Source organism: Leptidea sinapis, chromosome Z (genome assembly GCF_905404315.1).
Source record: "Leptidea sinapis chromosome Z, ilLepSina1.1, whole genome shotgun sequence".
NCBI lineage: Eukaryota > Metazoa > Arthropoda > Insecta > Lepidoptera > Pieridae > Leptidea > Leptidea sinapis.
Window position 1 is genome coordinate 22,034,067 of NC_066312.1, and position 17,767 is coordinate 22,051,833.

Consider the following 17,767-nt stretch of genomic DNA (forward strand, 5'->3'; position numbering starts at 1 on the left):
GGCTTTTATAATCAGTGTCCATAGTTTCAAAATCACATGTTACGGGCGCAGTTCGGAAAAAGTTCATTATTAACTTTGAATGAAAATAACTTCAGAAGTAGAAGATTTAAATCCAATCCGATAACAAATATTCATTGAAAAATATGAACTGATAGTTTATAGCATATACAAAATCACCAATTATATTAGATAAGTCTTACACTAAGTATGTTTAATCTTAATACAAAAAACTAACCTATACATATTTTAATGACATTTTTATGTACCAATAAATAATTAAATTTAAGATGTGTTAGTAATAATGGTAACTATTAAACATATTTAAATAAAGACTTGAACAAAGATGCAAACAGGGCCAGACAAGACTAGGCTGAATACTTCATGTAAGGTGGCCGGACAGTTTAATTGGATAATCACTTACCTATACGCGAACCTCTGTCGTGTATATACACCTATCTATACAATATCGATGTAAATCAATTATAGTGTTATAAAACTGTATATTTAATAGCTACCATTTCAAACGGAATGTTAATAAACAAAAAGAACAAAATAATAATTTATTAATTTAATCATCTACATTACATCTTTGGTTAGATTGAAACTAATGCATTTTTAGTAACACTGTAGAGTTTTAGAAATATACAAACTAATAATCACAATAAATAATATTCTGAAACTATTCTAGGGGTTTGAGAGTCAGCTTTACAAACAGCATGCAGTCGTACGTTAAAATAAACGACAGTTGTTAAAGCGTGTGTGAAAGTTGTCTTTAAAAAAGTTTGCAAGAGCAAGTTTCCTGTCTGATGTGACACAAAAAGGATGCGTGCTTCTTAAAAGATTTTTTTCAACACTGAACACTAACTTTGTTCAGTTCTTGTTATGTTCGCCTTTACATTTTACTGACCATTAGTAAAGCGAATGACCCCTTAACCTTTAATTATTTAACAACAGCAGTGCTTTGCAAGCTGTTAATGCTATTTAATTGATATGTTTATAGCTAAATTATCCAAAAGCATTTCAAAAAACGTAAAATTACGAGACATTGAATCACTAACGTTATTTCTGAAAAATTTGTTGTAATGTAAACAATAACACACTTTCATTACATAATTAATTTTGATTGGCTTCAATACACTTGTTTAACTCAAATAACGGGAAATCGATATGTATCTACCTACCTATCCATATGGTTATTGACTCGAATTTTATGTTTATGTTCTAATTTGTAAATGAAGTAGAATTCGTCATATTGAAATTGATTTCATTTAAAAATTAATTATTAATAATAATCATTATCAAGATCAAAAGTAAGTACCTAAATAATATTAACAATTATACTATTAATTATGTAATGAGACGACAATCACAAAAAACAGCTACTTAAATTGTAGAAAATATTTAATAATAATTAACGAAGTTACAAAAACAATCCGTTCTCCGTCAATCATTTATTAGTCTGATCACAACATATAAATTAAATAATTGATAAAACTTACGCATATCAATAAATACAGTCAAATTAACATGTACGCGAAAACCAAGTGCATTAAACCAATCCATTAATTGACCGTAATAATTTATGCATGACTTGGTAAATCATTGGAAGTTATATCGCTAGTACGAGATCTGTTTCCACTAGAATTGGTATGCGCTTAATGGTGAGCGAAATTAATTGGAACGCGCTAGTTAACTTCTGCGAAATTAATATCACAGAAAAATTATCCGAAGGAGACCGGGGAAACAATTAATACATACTTTTCCATATATCGTCGATAAACATACGATTCATAAATTTGGAGATACGAATTAAGTTTTACTAAAATTTAGACTTAGGAAATAGTATATATACAATGGCTACGAACGATCTAATGATATTAAGTTACCTTTTTAGCACTTAATTACCAATTCTAGTAACAAATATATATGCAGCCTGACTAGAAAAGACAACGGCATGCGTGGATGCTTCAGATACAGATAGGATGAACGACAATAGCTCCAGAGATTAAGATCTCTGAGGCCGAAAGGATAAAGCTTCGTATAGAAAGGAAAACGGTGTTCAAGGCCCAGCGCTCTGGAAAATAGTTTAGATGATAGGTATAAATGTAAAAAACGAAAATATCAACGAATAATGACTGTAAACTTAATATTTTAAGGTCCAACCATTATCTAACTAAAAACTAAGTAATTTATTACATTATGATATAGTAATGGAAAATATATACAGATACAAGAGTGATAGAATGTCAGAATTGATAAATTTTTCATCAATTTAGTATTATGTATACGAAAGCTTCATAAAATATGATAAAACTTATAGGAAGTAATGAGGCGCCCGATCTTCTAACTTAATTACAGATCAGATAAATGTTCTGAGTAGTAGTGTGTCGCGTTTAAGTAGTCGAGTAGTCGTCGAGGCAATGGAAGGCTGCTTACTAAGTCACGGCGTACGTTTTTCAATATCACAAACCTGAAATCAATAAGGGATACAATTAATTTTGATACATTTCACATAGAAAAGATTAACAAGAGAATGCAACACTGAAAGCATAAAAAGTAACATAATTAAAAAATTAAAAGTAAAGCATATTTTATGTTATGTAACAATGCAATATACACCATTTAAAAATTACTGGAAAAAATAATGGCACTCTGAGAGTGCCGACAGAAGTGAAAACTTAATCAATTACGTGTGGAGTTTTTGACATGCCAAGTAATGTTTTAATTTATTAATGTATTTCAATCCAAACTCATCTCTCGTGTAAACGGGGCCAATATAGAGAGGTGTCGGTAGCGGATTTTTCCAATCTCAAAAGATGCCCAACGCTGTCAGAAGTTTTCACTTGAAGAAACAGTGACAGATATCAATCATGAAAACATTTATAAATAAAAACAAAAAACAATGTGAAATAATATCTCACAAAAATAGCAAATAATTGATAAATCATAAAATAATTTACATAGATATTAATTTATATATCGCTAAGCAACTTGACCTCACTTCCTCCGACACTTGCTCGCCGAACGCAACTCCAATTCATTAAGCTGTAAGGTAAACAATGGCAGCACCAACTAAAAATATTAACCTTTTCCGCTGTGCGTGTTGAAATATACTAAAATATCATTTAAAAAATATAATTGTAGTATAAATACATAAAAATAAATACTGCACAACGTTTCCTCTTTGTAATATAGCATTAAATACATCCAAAAATTTAAATGTAAATTTTTTGTGCAAACTTAGCTTTGACACTGGCAATATGTTAGAAGCTTAAAAACACTTGGCTCGTAGAGAAGGTATTACTGCGGTGACAGTAATCAAAAGTATTAATTAAAAAAAAAACACTGAAGAATTAAAACAACTTATAAACCCGGCCCTAAAAAATATTCCAGACAAAGTTGATGAATTAACTTTTTAAGCAATAAGACAAAAAGTGCATGCTTTCTTTTACAGAAGTACCCACAGTAAAAAGGTTAGTATGTTAACAGTATAAATTTTATATAAAACTTAATCTGTAATGATATTACTATGATAGTTTGGATATTTTCGTTATTTGTATGTATGTTGGATACTGTTGCACTCTAAAATTATTTGCTATGGATGATTAAAATATTAATAATTATTTAAGATTGTTTAAACTGTAAACTCCGATCCTGATCTGCCTGATTTTTCAATTCACACGATAAAAATCTTCCTAAAATATATAAATTTTTAAACTTGCTACACGCAAGCGCCGCAGCAGTTGATAAATGATAGTCAAGATAGCCAAGATATAATATTATGGACAAAGCGATACTTCATAACCATAAAGCAATATCGTAGAGAAGGAAGGTTTTTATATTACCAGGACGAAACATGGGTCAATGAAGGTGCGTATTAATAAGACATAGACCTATAATATTGACATGTTTATGTAGCGGTATATTGTGTATCTTATATTTGCAAAAAAGTAGAGATTGAATATTTTGCTTTTATACAATATGGATATTCAATGATTACAGTTAATAATAGTACATGTGGTTTGATACTCAAATTAAAACTCCTAAACAAGCCTTCTTAGAGGGCCTCACCACGGGCTATTATCTCATATAGACAGCGATGGCGTTTTTGTAAATGGAGCATTATTAATGTTCGAATTAAAAAAAAAAACACTGTAAACTTGCTCATTATTAAAAGTGGTTAAAGGTCATACTGCCAAAGCTAAAAACCAATTCAGTATAAGTTTTAGTGCCACCGAAAGTTAGCTCCGAACCTCACAACTCTCAACTTCTCACAACAATTGTAAAAAGAGAAAAAACAAATTATCAAACTTTTGCTGTGGACAAGTTGGCCGCGGAAAATACAATTTATAATAAGAGTAACCAATTCCGAGTCGTCGTCATCAAGCTGTTGAGACCCCGAATGAGCCGGCGAATATTAATATGGAAATTTATATATATATTATATATATACATTTGTAAATAGTTTATTTTAATATATTTGTTACTATTATGAATCAAAATAAGTTTATAATTAAACTACCGAGAAAAATGTTGATAATCTCTGAATTGTCATATTGACAGTGACATTTCTTTGTTCTTTGTTTACATTTTTTATATCGAATTACATTTCCGACTATAGTAGTAAAAGCAATGATATTATATACAATAAAGAGGTAGATATCGCAATAGCGCGCGCAAAATGTTGCAGACAAATTCAGACAATTGTCGTAATTTCATTTAGTCGGCTAATAGCAGCGAGCTAAGCGGAACGTCTTCGTGGCGTGACAATAATAATCTAAAATGCCAACCTGTGTGTTAAGAAAATGTAAAAACTATGTTTACAAGATATATAAATAATGAATGTATTTCATACCATACGAAAGTATGTAAAAGAACGTCGTATTTGTATTTTATCACGATTTTATTTCTTATTTACAAATAAATCTCGAATTATTAACGTGGTGGTTCGAGCAAGATAGAGATTATGATGTGAACTGCAGCGAGACAAGGACAAATAGTATGTGTCATAGATTAATCAACCAGAAGTGAAACCTTAGCAGAATACATAGCGTTCGTAACCGCTTGATTGCGGAATTTGAGTTTTCTTGTTAGTTAGTGAGCGTCTTTCTTAAATAATATTATGATGATTATAATAAGTTCTGGCTTTCAAAGTCTTATAATAAAGGTGGTATAGAATGAGATTAGTAATAGCAGGCTATTTGATATTTTATTAGTAATCAATCTTGGAATTTATATAACGTACGAGGACCTATTCACAAAATCGACAACGACACATTCGGAACGATACGATAATACTCCAAATATATCGCAACTACCCTGTCTGCAGCGGGATGATCGAGGTAGTATATTTTAGGACAATTTAGGAAATGATGTAAAAAAGGCCTTGTTGCAGTTAATGTAATACGAAATATTTTTTAATAAACAGGTGCGTACATATGTAAATGAACTATCAAACTACAAAAACAAGTTTTAGGGTTGGTAGCGGACGTAGATAGTAAGTGCTTACGTAGGAGTTTTTTCAGTAACACTGCTCTTTCGCTATATCCCTTGCTAACTGCAGAAGAATCAATGGATCATTTTCTTTTTCTCCCATTATCTTATTGTAATAAACCCTCAACAAAAAAACATTCATAAATAATATAATAAACAAGAAATAATAATTACTGTAAACTTAAAACTTTTTGGGTGCCGTCTTAAAAATTCTAAAAATGGAACCTCTAAATTGTTAATACATTTCGGTTTTGTTTTAGTATGTCTGTATGTTTTTTATTATTTTATGTACAAATAATTTATATCATAAACATAGCTATATATTATAATTTTTTTTTTAAATCAATAACACCTAATTTACCTAATTTAAACGTAGTTTTACTACTTTATATCTTTTGTTACATGAACTCATGAATAAATCGTATTTTAGGCATAAATCACGGTGTACGGTAAAAAATCATATCTGGTGAATGATTCTGTGTTTTTGCTATGCAAATAATTAGAGTTATCTCTTTTTCACTTGCGATAATTGCATTTACTATCCTTCTTTGACGTGTAATCGTAATGTAGTGTGCTATTGCAATGTTAAATTATTCATGTGTGCGTTTGTGTATCATTTACAAACACCGAATGTTGTCTAGGTAACCTATCTATACTTTTAAATATCATTGAGTAAAAGAGGACAAACGAGCGGACCACCTGACGATTAGTGATCGCCCGCATTCTCCTGCAACACCACCAGGAATCGGAATCATAGGATCGTTGCGGGCCTGTTAGAAAAGTGTACTTTTTAAATAACGTTCTGGGAACACTTATCGACGAAGCACAGGGCAATCCATAATATTAGGCAGAATATTTAAAAGAGTAACATGTAGTAATTCTGTTACTGCCCAGTACAAAAAGAAACTGACTATATGGTGTATAATGACGGAGCATAAGGCAGATTTATATTTTTTACTAAATAAAAGTGATCACCGCCGCCCATCTCGAGCTCTAAAGAATCACAAGAAAGGCACCAGCCTTTTCAAATTACTGAAGTGATTTACATGAAACCACTTAGAATATTTACATCATATTTAATAATATGAATAAGTTATTTTTCTTTTGACTTCACTCCTACACGATCATCAGGAAATTTTAACACACACTATCGGGGGTAAGTAGAAAACATGCTATCCAGAAAGATTCTATGAGTTCCCGAGGGAACGAGATAGAACAACAATCAATCAATACCTAGCATTTTCATGAGTACTTATAAATAAAACATAATGTTCGCTTGTTTGAAAATGTTAAGTTGTGTTGGTTGTCTTAATACCTTAAAAAAGATGTTTTAATTTTGAAAATGTAGATGAAAATATTATTATTGAAAACAGTGGCCTATCCGTTTGAATATCATTTGACGAACATACGGTGAAATGGTTAATTATTTAATGAAAAGAATACCATTTAAAACTCCGTTCTCTAAGGCTGCTTTTATTAAAGAAGTTAATTATATTTCTTTTCCAAAGATTTAGCTCAAAAAATTGCAACATCGAGGAATCACTGAAGATACAGTTTTAACTAATTTCGGGGTTAGAGATCCCCTTTTTGATATGCAAATTCATTTTTGAATTTTATTATTGTCAATCATTAACTTGTCTTATATAATAAACATTATAAATTTTGTGATTTAAGTTATTAGCAGTTAGTGTAAAAAAATGACAATAAAGTATTATTTTTATTATATGTATTATTAATATTTAAATGTAGACGTAAACGAATATTTACAACTATTCCGTTTTTGTTTATGTTTGAAATCGTACACAAGCACTGCATTATTATGAAAACACTAGCTAAACCGACAGACGCTGTTCTGTCAAAACAAAAAAATATATGATGTAAGTATCCGGGAATAATGTAGTCGTAAAACCATCGGAAATGTGTAATCATATTATTTAATAAGTAAAAAAGAAAAAAAAATGTATTTCTGAATGATCACACCATTCAACTACCGTTCCTTGTTTGAGGTAGGCAAGACGGTGCGGGGGGTCTTAGCGTATTAAACAATTGTATGGTGTAAAGAGTAAAATAACTAAATTATTTAAAATGATAAGGATTAATATCGGATTTGTGTTAACAGCTTTTACTTAACCGCTGTATGATTGTCATTTTGTTAAAGTATTAATATGGATATTGTATCTTATCCTTAAAAGGTAGATATAAGCCGTCGCGGACTTTTCCGCAGACCTTTATGATATACACAATTCTATCATACATTATTTTTTCCCGCTTCTTGATATTTATCGTTACATATTGGGTAATTTATACTATAATTTACACATATATTATAGTCTATGTGTTATTCTGATGTGTAAGCTATATTATTGTAAAGTCTCATTAAAAGCCATTCAGTAGTTTTTGCGTGAAGAAGTAGCAAACATACACATACACTCACAAACTTTTGCATGTTTTAAGTAATATTATCACTTCTTGTTTCTGCTTATCCGGACAGTACGTACAAATACAAAAATAAATTGGTACGTTAACTAATGTTTGCTCAGAGAGAGAGCAACCAAAACGTATTTAAATTAAAGGCTTCAGATCTAGAACTGAAGACGTTTGAAATTAAAATCTAGTCGTGTGGCAAATCGTGTGCCCGTTCAGTCGTGTTATTTGTTTCCATACATTAATAGACACTGCGAGCAATCGTGAACGTGCTAGTGTAGCAGAGAAAATTGTAATGATAGTCGTATGTAATGGGTTTGATATTCGTATATCCGAACTAATTCAACAGACCAAATTACACTTCAGTAATGAGAAAATAAAATCTGCTATAATTTATAATTTTAATCATCATATCATCCTACTAATATTATAAATGTGAAAGAATGTGTATGTGTGTGAGGGTGTTGGTACTTTTTATGACTAAATACTTTGACAATGTATGTTTAAAGGATGTTTGTTACGCTTTCACGCAAAAAATGCGAAACAAATTTTGTTGATACTCTATAGTAATATAGGTTTCTCATTTCTTATTTATACCACATAGATTTTGTGTAATTCGACTAACTGAAATGTAAAGTCTGGCTTTCTACGACTCGAGACTTAAATCAAGTAAGCTTGGCCAACTAGAGAGCTCACAGTCGTAAATAAGTTTAATTTTTAAACCATATTAGTTTTTCTGATGCTGAAACTTTATTTAGATATCTTTTTCTTTTACACTTAGTAATTTGGACGAAAAGTTTAAAACTATCGCGACAAGATTGATTTGAGTGGAGCACCAATTAGCGCCTTCTACATAAGTCGGCGGCGCGCAGAGCCGGCTGGAGGAGCGGTGAGCCGTTTGTGAAGAAATTTTATATAGATGGTCTGAATGCGGAGGACACAGGCTACTTTTTAATTAATAAACCACAAGGGCGAATCCGCGGGCGACAGCTAATATTTTTATAATTTTCAGCGCATTATATTATGTGTGTTTGTTTTAGAATCTCTTTAAAAGAACAAAAAATTAAAGATAAAACGAATAATTTCAAAAGAAACACACGAGTATAAACAACAATTCTGTTGCTATGAAACATATTTTATAAGTTTTTATATTTTGAGATTTAAAATGTTAAATACAGTCAATATATATCTGCAGGTATAGTAAACATTACACATCCATTTTATAAATTTTAATTGAATGAAAGATTTAACCCAAAGTAATTACTGGTAGGAGTTATTAATACTCGTATCTACTCGTATTAATTAATTACATAACCGATATTCAAAAGCAAATAATATTTATTGCTCAAAATGATCTGCGAAATAAACAGAACAAATTTGCAGTTCATTTACAAAACCAATGTCATTGGATATTGAGCTTTTACGTGGTCAAATTGAAATGAACAACTAAATTTGTGGGTTTGCGCCGCAGGCAATACACAAGCGTGTTCAAATTTAATCACCATTGTGTCCTGGCCTTTGCGATTTACAAAAGTATAATATGCAGCATATTAAACAAATATTATCAGTGTTACTATTCTTTACGTAAGCGCGAAATATCTTGTTACATCACCTGGTACTTCATTCTGCTAATCAGAAAACTAAATGGCTTTGCTGAAAATGGCGATTTTACTACATCAAAAAAATTCAAAACCACCTCCATTAGAATCCCATTGTGCCAATAATTACATTGATAATAAAGGAGATGAATTAATTTTTCTTCCCGTCGTCTTGAACTATACATTAAGGAAATGTTTGTATGACGTGTTGTTTTTGAATAGTTATTTTGGAAAAAATTTTTACAAACTGCTCTTTCCGCTGCTGGCAGCGCTTTTCTGTGACATCCCTTGTCATTGTGGACAGTCTCTTTAATATTTTTCTATATATTTCCCTGTGAACCTATCTCCTATTTGATCCCCATGTAGGTCAAAGTTTCAAAACTGCTCGAGCAAATATTTATAAATTACTAGCTTACTCGGCAGTCTTCGTACTGCCTCAATCGATAAATAAAAGACCTAAACTATTGTATAAACTTAAAACAAACAAAAGGAATCCTTTTTTTATTAAAACAAGAAAAAATGCTCGGTATGAGTGAAATTTTATTATTATTTTCGATTAATTACACATGATTGTATCAATAGTTGTACATAAATGTGGAAACTTTTAAGTAGCCTTCATTAGTTTTAATTATTTCATAAGTTATAATTGTAAGCTAGCTGTAAGTAGCCAAATATTAATAAAAATAAAATAAAATGATGTTGCTTGCTTACAAAACAAGAGTTTTCCTGCAATATTGGCTATTTATAAGGTTTCAATTTGATATTGACAGACACACACAGTTATGATACAGTCTGTTTATCAATTTAAAGCTTTTTGCTATACTATATTTTTTGTTTTGTTTAATCCGATAGATAGTTAACAACTGTAGTTAATCAACCCACTATAGTTACCTAAAATTAAGTTTCTTTTTTACCTACACAGAAAGTTGGAAATATATAAAAATACTAATTGGTTATACATTTTATTACTATTATATTACAACAACTATCATTTTAATTTGATTTATGAACGACGGGGGACAGATCAAAGGTAAATCAATATCGTTGTTTTTATTTAATTCCGAGTATTTTCATATTTATTCACTTCTCTGGACTTCTACAATTAATTTAAGACCAAAATTAATAGTGCACTAGCACTCATTTTGTATATGATGAGGGTATGGGAGATATGTCTTCAACTAAAGAGAGAAGGATTCCATCGGTATCCATGGAGGTACAGAAGAAGGTCCACCTCTTGTTTAAAGCAGGCTGCCACGTTCAATTGCTCGAGTTTTATAACAGTTACTTGTCTTTTGTAATTAATTTCATGAAACACATATCCCAAACACAAAATCACAACAATGACAGTCGAAGACACATGACACTGAATGGATTTCGGATATTGTCACGGCAAAAAATAACCAGTCAGTTTATATTATTCGCTGTTTTCAGACACTTATGGAGTTGCCAGCTATTCAATATATTTGCAAATAATATTGCATTTATTATTACAGAAATAGACACGTTCATCTCAATATTTACACGTCAAAACCATTACTTAACCATTTAAGTATAGGTTCGACGATACTTAAAGTTAAGTTTTCCTTAGGCCGATAAAGGAATCCTTAAGCGACTATAGGAGAGAACATATTTAATGCTTTACTAAGTAGCTATTTGAGTATTCCTTAAACGACTATGAGTACGGCGTATGTGTTGGACCGACGATACTTTAAGTTAAGTATTCCTTAGGCCTACTAAGGAATCCTTAGGTAACTATAGGAGTGAACATTTTTAATGCTATACTAAGTAGCTATTAAAGTATTCCTTAACCGACTATGAGTACGGCGGAAAATTACTTTTTAAAGAACACCTTATCACTAAATCATGCTACAACGAAGTTAAGAATAATACGACATATACCAGAAAAGTTCAATTCAGTCGAAGTAACGAAAACGATAAAGAGAATTTATCATTGCAAAGCCACGGCGGGTCGCAAATGTATATAAGATATCTTACCCCATAATATCACTATAACATAGATTTGACAAATAAATGCAAGTACGTTTATGTCAGAAATACTCAAGATGCATATACTAATATAAAAAAAAAACTTGGGACAATCGAGACAAGTTATATAAAATAAGCTCTTAACAAAAGCATCGACGCAACCAAACTGTTACTGAATAGAAGCTGGGTAAAGCCGCTGAATAATAGCATTTGAATGACATTATCTCTTTCAAGTGAAATTAATATTCATCAGAATGAGAACCGCAGGGCTGTTCGATATTTTTGATGCGAACTAATAATATTCCGTCTTTGCATACTTAATGAACTAATTCACTATTATGATATAATATATGGCTGTTGTTCGTGAATAAATTGCATATCTTGACTAAAATTTGAATAAATTAGTATATTATTATTCAAATACCAATTACATATTAGATAGGTCTAGAAAAATAAAATGAATCTGGTGTTTGTAAAGAATTAAAATAAATAAAACACGAGGGTTCTATTAGAAAACAAATCGCCAATCTGTCTGTTTTTATGTCTGCTTAGTAACCAACATTTCTGAAGCTACTATTGCTAGAGAGCAGAATAAATTCTTTATTTCCTTAAAAACGTATATCGGAAACAAAACTAAGGGCTGATTTAATATTTTTATATTTACAATCTACTTTTAACTTAAATAAAAGTGTGACGATTTTATTTGACTTATTCATACACTTCACATTCCTATTTGAACCCAATCTAAAGCTCTTTTCTCTTTCTCGCAAAATGCTCTTTTCTCTAATCCTATCAACTGCCAACCAGATTCACACAGTATTTGCTTCAATAGTCGTAATATGTACATACTAACGGCCTCACGAATAAAATTGGCTTAAAGTTATAACTAAGCATAAACCAAGAATATATAAAATGTTTACAAATAGACATTTTGCTTACGAATGAATTGTTCGGACGTATAACGTTTCCCGCGTTTATTTGCAAGGCAGCTTGTCATTAGGAAAACTTCAGAATTATCATTGTATTGACAGTGTTGTCAACGATATTGTAAACATTTTGCGTTTTCTTTGTTTATCATCAGTTATAACTTTATACCAAGTTTATATGTAAGGCCGATAGACTTTAACTAACAGAATTAAAAGTAATATCAACATCTCGGTAGATTACATCACCGGGGAATATATACCAATTTTTTTAATTCGTTTTATGAAGCCATTCGATGCTTCTTTTTGTATTGCTGTAGAAGGTGTGGAAGTATCACATATTTTCGATTATCACCTTTATCATAAAAAGGTTTTTACTATTCAATAGAATCTCGCAACACAATTTGAACATTTTCTATGATCATGTTTTAAAATAATAAACATCAACCAAAAATAGTCCATCTTCACTTGGCCTAAGCATGTTATGATGATAGCAGTTTCTTATAAATTTAGTAAATTAATTAAATAAAGGAAACAGGATTTCTGTACTTTCTATTGTTTTAACTACAATTAGATGTGAAATAAGTTTTACGTTAATTATTTTTAAACTGCAATTAAATATGCAATTTTTTTATTAAAACACAAAAGTAAATCTACAGTAGCGATACAAAAACTTCGTCAATGATATAATCTTATATCGATTAAATATTCTTCCTGAGTGACTTTTAGTAAGGAGCCACTGAGAACAACGAGCCCTTATCACAGCTTAACGACGACGCGGCATTGCCTTACACTGATTTCATGATGCTGAAATTATTTATTTCACCATCACAGAGCTACATAATAGACATATTTGATAGTAATATATGTAAGCACGGAGACGACCATCACAAAGTTTTAGACGAATCGTGATTTGTCAGTAAAAACCACTGTCCTCCAATGTCAAAGTTGCCAATTAGCGTGGTTTTGCATGAACCGTTGACGAGCTTGTCTATATTGAGTAGTTAGACGCAAAGCCCGAATTGATGTCGGCGTAATCTCAAATTGGCTTCCATCAACCTAAATCTTAGTGTCTGGTTGGAAATTTCTACACCAGTAGCCGTGAGAAGTATATTTTTAAGAACTCTTGCAGTTTTCATATGGTAACGTAGAGCACTGCTTTAAGCCTGAAAATTCTGAGCGGCACCACAACTGCGCTCGTCACCTTGAGACATAAGATGTTAAGTCTCATTTGCCCAGTAATTTCGCTAGCTACGGCACCCTTCAGACCGAAACACAGTAATGTTTATTCATTACTGCTTCACGGCAGAAATAGGCGCCGTTTTGGTACCCATAATCTAGCCGGCTTCCTTTGTAAAGGAGCCTCCCACTGGTAAAAGCTCAGGTTAATGTTCTCCTGTCTCACGGTACAGCTTCTAAAGATTATTTCCTACATAACGCATAGTTTGAACTCTCTTCAAGCAATGTGATAGGTTGGATGACATGCAATATAATCAAACAATATGGTGTTCTGATATAAACTCACTCGCTTCATTGAATAACAATACTCAAAACGTCAATTCAATCTTTATTAATACTAAAAGACTTGAAAAATCAATTAAAATGTGTTTTCTGTTATTAGGAAGTAAAGAAAATTCAATGGCGTCGGTTTTATTTTAGCTTTATTGGGAACTTATCAGTAATAAGATCACTTTTTAACTTCTTCAAAAACGCCTTAACATTACTTGAAGGCCATTAATAATTAAAGCCTTAAGCAAAAACTCTAAAACCTTTTAAAGTTTTGTCCTCTAAATAAGTGTTATATCGAAGTAGTAATATATATAGGCAAATTATCAGATTATAAAATGATCAATTTATTACAATATATTTATGTATGGAGAGGCAACAGATAAAATGTATTTTCTTCGAGTATTCCACATTCCAAAGAACCTAATTTATAAAAAAAGAGAATAGTCCTCTTCGGCAGCACAAACAATTTATGAATATCGTCTGCATTGCCCCATAATTATATACCGTAGGAATCATGTACAAACTAAGCGAGCCGTGTCTATGTCAGTTAATCTTCTCTCAATAAATTTTCGAAATCATAAGTACAGGGCTTTCTCGGTATTTATAAATATCAATACATTCCTTCAAAATACATCAATTAACAAAGGAACCTTTGTTCTGAAATCCATACTGCAATATCAATAAAACTTAATTACCTTATTGAGAGTCCATCCCGGGTTTCACGGAATTAAGAGAAATATTTTGTGAGCATAATTTATAAATATTTTAATTTATTTTGTAAAGCATTTATTTAAACAAAATTTATACGGGATGATTTTGTATACTAATTAAGGCGCAAAGGAACTATTTTCGCATATAGTATGTTTAAAATACGTGGAGTTGGTAATGAAAACATTTAATATGTTACATTACAAAAAAGAAACAAATTAGTAAAATGCTGTATCCAGCTACTTTTGCTTTTTAATTTGTTTTTCTTTCTATCTAAATAAGTGAATGTCGTGAAGATTTCAATACATTTTTTAAAAAATAGTACACTTAAATAATAGTTAAAAAAAAAACAAATTCATTTTTAGTGTTAAAACAAATTCATTATACATATTTTTTTTTTAAAGTATTATTTATTAGTAGTTTAGTTGAAAATTATGATATTGTCAGCCGTCATTGAAAAGTGCGCAGAGTTTAAATTGAATCCGACATTTTAATGTGAATTAAAATCGAATTCCAAAGTAAAAATAAATGTAATTTCCATTCCATACTAACATACGTATGAAGGTGATAAAAGCGTTTTAAAAAGGAAAATCGCAAAGCAGGTACCAAAAACAAATTGTTAATCTTTCATCACGAAAACCCTAGACAACACATACATTTGTAACTTGTAACTATTAACTATTATTAATTATTATAATGTTTGGGAAATAAAGTTATTATTATTATATTTTGCCACTCAACAAAAATTTACATTTAATATTTATAACTAGAGATCTGTTTTGGAGTATTAAACATCTGCCTATAGCTTTGCACCTTCAGATTTCAAATCGAATTCAGTAGTTTAACGTTTTGCCTAGACATTGAAACAGACAAAAATTATACTAGCAACTTTTTAACTGGTCTCAGTATTATTTATAGAACACACAGCGTATAAGAAATATTTAATGTACAGTTTTTCGATTACGATTATGTGTGTACAATCAAGATTTTATTATATTAATAATAAAGAGACAAGACTTTTTAATAAGAGTGTAAAAATGATTGTATTATTTCATTAATAATACACAAGTGCTGACCCCGTATACGTTGCCATATAACTTAAGCAACCCGCGCCCGCTCATTGTATGGATTCTGATATGTAATAAAATAAAAATGAAATGTCCTTATAGGTATTTCTAAGTTAGTAAATAAAAAATTAAAGGTTTCGAATAAGTAATCACCAACATATAATATACTTGCTAGAACCTTCTCCGAAACACGCTGCATCTTAGGATATAAGTAATATTCCGATTGATTGAGTAGTTTTCTCTATATAAACTTTCGCCATAGCAAATCTCACACTCTTCCGTGTTTGGTCGTTAAAAGGGAACAGTGTTTTTCTTCGCGTATTATTATATTGAAATAAATTTATTCCTTTATAAAATTTACAATCTATACAGGTATTATTCTTGAAAATAAACAAGAAAACATATAGTAAAAGTAAAGTTTATAATCGTTTTTTAATGTTAAACTAAGGCGTTCAGAACAGAGGAGAACAGAACTAAGAATCCAGATACGGTTGTAGTAAAGTAACAGTACTATTTCATGACCGGGGCGTCAGAATACCTTTTAGTAAAGTAAAATGAGTGACTGGAACTTTTTTTAACACAACTTAAAATATATCGTAAATAACAGACTTATTACATACAAATTTTACAAGAATCCTACTGGCGGCGAAGATCTATCTTCGCCGTACCCGTGACGTTACTAACGAAAACGCAGTAACGTTAATTGTAAGAAAGCGGTAGTCGATAAACCAGTTTTCTTAAAAGATTATTTTAAAATAATAGAGTATACGGTGTCTTTTTAGAAAATATAAGACGATAAAGAAAAATGGTTGGTATAATTTGCGACCGAGAATTGAATTGAGAATTGAATTTGTACTTTCTAAAATGCCAATACGTGTTAAATTAACAGTATTATCACAGTAGACACATGTACCAGTACGGATACTACCTACAAACGTTCGAAATGACACACTCACACAAAGCAGCTAAGCAGTTTTCGCGGTCAATACGAGTCGAGTGTCACACTCGCGTTGTTATTTGATTACGCGATCTTTTTAAAAATTGCTGTTTGAACTCGGCTTCATCAAAACTGGAGCTATCGTTTTTTAAACTTCCTGGTGATTTTGAAAGGTAAGAATGATTTATTGTTATAATATTATTATTATAATTTGTAGGTACTCGAATTATAAGTCCGTTTGATCGATTGTAATAAATTCGTGAACATAATTCAAAATATTCAACTAAAATGGCGGTTCCAATAGATTACAATTTTTTTTATTAGTGTGGTTTAATGGTTTTCCAGGTTTTTTTTATTTATTTATTTTGCACAAAAAATAGTTAAAACCAATATACAGCTTTCGACACTCCCAAACATCTGGAAAATTATACCTATTTTAATTTTATTGAAACACGCCAAATCCACCATCTTAGATCTGAAAAAAAATGTCATATTTGTAATTCACACTCCCGGAAACCTCGAAAATGATACCCATATTGATTTTAGTGAAAAAGTCACATCCACCATCTTGTATCTCGAAATTGATATGATAATCGGTATCAACACTCCCGAAACCCTCGAAAATGCTTGAAAGGAAGTTTGTTCCAAAAAAATACAGTCGAATTCAAAGCCCTCTTCCTTTTTTGAATTCGGTTAAAAAATATTACATGACAACCCTATTGCTTCAATGGAGTGTAAGCACGTGTAGGTAAGTTTTAATCAACTATAGGCTTAGTTTCCATACTGATACATATGTCTACTGTGGTATTTACCTATACTTTCCGGATGAAAAAAATTGTAATCCTAACATAGAATACCTCGGGAGAATCGATAGAAACCAGCGAAACTTGAGAGTTCCTTAATATAAAATTGCGTACAAAAACTCTTTAAATAATATACTATGAGTGGGTTCATAAAACCCTATGCTGAATTTATATTGAGGTACGTAATAGCAGGTAAGTATCCGTCCCTACTCTGTGGTAATAGTAAATAACATAAATTCACAATTACAACTTCCTTAATTTGTACTTCACATGTGTAAGCCCTTGTAAAACGTAAAATACGCTCATTCGATTTAGGTTT

General features: G+C 30.8%; 1 protein-coding gene across 3 annotated transcripts in view; it reads right to left on the reverse strand.

Moving 5' to 3' along the window:
- Positions 1-553: 553 nt before the first annotated feature.
- The window catches only part of LOC126978498 (uncharacterized), a 124,712-nt gene continuing 107,498 nt past the window's right edge, over positions 554-17,767 (reverse strand). For all 3 annotated transcript variants that reach the window (XM_050827336.1, XM_050827334.1, XM_050827335.1), the window contains one exon: positions 554-2,470. In XM_050827336.1, coding sequence (XP_050683293.1) covers positions 2,353-2,470 — 118 coding nt within the window. In that variant the 3' untranslated portion in view covers positions 554-2,352. The remainder of the gene's footprint in view (positions 2,471-17,767) is intronic.